This window comes from Ictidomys tridecemlineatus, chromosome 1 (assembly GCF_052094955.1).
Source record: "Ictidomys tridecemlineatus isolate mIctTri1 chromosome 1, mIctTri1.hap1, whole genome shotgun sequence".
Lineage (NCBI taxonomy): Eukaryota > Metazoa > Chordata > Mammalia > Rodentia > Sciuridae > Ictidomys > Ictidomys tridecemlineatus.
This window is the reverse complement of record NC_135477.1, coordinates 86,185,164-86,187,559: the sequence shown is the minus strand read 5'-3', so window position 1 is coordinate 86,187,559 and position 2,396 is coordinate 86,185,164. Positions and strand designations below refer to the sequence as shown.

Genomic DNA, 2,396 nt, shown 5'->3' with positions numbered 1-2,396 from the left:
CCAATCAAGTAAGTCATTTGTTGCAGGAAGAAGTAAGTGAGGAGGCAAGGGGGCCAGGAGGGTTAGGAGTGGAAACTCTTGAACATGGGCTCCTGAAGAAAAGGGAATATATATTCTCCACCTGATAGTTAGTTCTAAATGATAGCAAATAAAGTTATGCTATAATTAAGCCAACTAAGTAATTACATCTAGAGACATCTGTAAGCAAAAATTAGCAGGAACTAACTGAAGATCCATCACCCCAGAGCAGAGTGGAATCAGCAACCTGCATCTCAGTGTGATGAGACGCTGGCTGAGGTGTGTTACTATCAACATGGTGTGGATATTGACAAACAATGTCTGTGGACTTCAGAAATTAGAGTCAGCTCAAAGTTCTCCCCATAACAAAATGATTTCAGATTTGAATGGGAGAAAAGGGGGAGGAATTACAGATAGCTTTCAGAAATTCCACATAGCCCCCGTCTACTTCATCTGTGAAGAAGTTCATAGTGAGAAATGTTAGACGTAGCATTAGTAGTCATGGCAATTATGAATAACTGAAATGCTTGTGAGTTATTTTTATAGTTACTTCTATTTTTCATTTTACACAAGGATAAATTTGATTAAGCAAATGAAGTTTTTGTTTTGTTTTAAGCATGAATATCAACATGCCACCTGGGGAAAAGTGACCCTAGAAACATCTTTCAGTTAATGACAGAACATCAAGTAAAAGCAGAACAGGTGATGAAACATGTGAAATCAAGAAGGATATTAAAGGATATCCTCACAAAAGATTAATGAATACAGTATAACATATGTTACACAGTATAACATAAACAACAGTATAGTTTTGGTTTTTTTTTTTATTACTCAGTGGTACACATTTGCTCCTGGGGAATCGGGATCTAGAAAAATCCTTAACATCAAGGTAACATTTTGTAAAATCAAATTAGCCCTCCATATTTATTTTTATAAGACAATCATTTTGAGACTTGTAATGGCTTATTTATTCAGTTGCTTATAAAATGAACTTATACACGCTTTTATGAACACTGTGACCTCCACAAAAAGATTGACACTTTTTCCTCTACTTTTCTTACACCAACCCCCAAATTGATGAGGTTGGTCCAATTCTCTGAATACTATAGAGGATGCTTTCTAATTACCGAGAACCAAAGTAGCAAAAATGAGATCTCTTCTTTTTTTCCCTGAAGTTACCCTCAATCTTCCTGCCACACTCCCTTTATCTTCTTGGGAAAGTTCTAGGTTGGTTGGTCAATTTGCCCTTAACAAATCAGAGTCATTGCTACATGATTGTGACATAGGAAAAGTAACCACCAATCAGAGAGAAGCCCCAGCAGTGTGATTGTGACGTGTCACTATAAGTAGGAGAACTCCTCCAATTCTTGGGCCCTTTTCACCATTCGTTAACTGATAAGGAAAGCAACATCTACAATGGCCAGACGCACCATCCATAAGTACAGTTACTGCAAAGGACATCTAAGTCCCATCTCCAGAAAGAAGTCAAGTTCCAGCACCAGTTTGAGCCATAGAAACTATTCACTCTACGTAAACAGGGTCCTTAAAGAAGTTGTTCCCCAGAGGGGCATGTCATCTCGCACCTTGGATTTCATGAACACTCTGATCAACGACATCTTTGACCGCATTGCTAAGGAAGCCCACCACCTGATGCATTTCAGAAAACGCTGTACCCTCACCCCTGAAGACATTCAGAAGGCAGTATACATGCTGTTACCTGAGAGTCTAGCTAAGTACGCGGTGACTTTTGGAAGTGAAGCAGTGCACAGATTTGTCCGCTCCTGAACTACCTGTACCAACTTAACTGAATCTTGGGGAAAGTAAACTTACTACCCAACCTCTCAAAGTTGAATTCACTCTTCTTTTTTATAAATAGTGGTATTTCCTAATGTTTTCCTATTTCTCTTTAGAGATTCATTACTTTCTTGCTATTTTACCTTTAAAGTTAATTTGAATAGATTTTCCTGATACCTGCTTTCTGTCCAAACTCCAGTCAGAAACTGTTTTTCTTATAGATATCTGAAGCTTATCATATAAATTCAATGGTTATTATATTTTTAAGATATTGTTGCTGGGTGCAGTGGCACATGCCTATAATCCCAGTGGTTCAGGAGGCTGAGAACAGGATCTCGAGTTCAGAGCCAGCCATAGCAAAAAGCGAGGCACTAAGCAACTCAGTGAGAGAAACTGTCTCTAAAATAAAATACAAAATAGGGCTGAGAATGTGGCTCAGTGGTCGAGTGCCCCTGAATTCAATTCTCCATAACCAAAAAAAAAGATATTAACTATGTACAGGGTTATTTGACCCAACTGTTTTGACCACCAGATCATATGACTTTGAATTTAGGAAGACAAACCTCTTAATTAGAAATATACCA

At 38.1% G+C, this 2,396-nt stretch overlaps 1 protein-coding gene across 1 annotated transcript; it reads left to right on the top strand.

Moving 5' to 3' along the window:
- Positions 1-1,434: 1,434 nt before the first annotated feature.
- LOC101954827 (histone H2B subacrosomal variant) lies at positions 1,435-1,803 on the top strand. Its single transcript, XM_005329018.3, has one exon. The coding sequence runs from the start codon at positions 1,435-1,437 to the stop codon at positions 1,801-1,803; it is 369 nt and encodes a 122-aa protein (XP_005329075.1).
- The last annotated feature ends 593 nt before the right edge of the window (positions 1,804-2,396 follow it).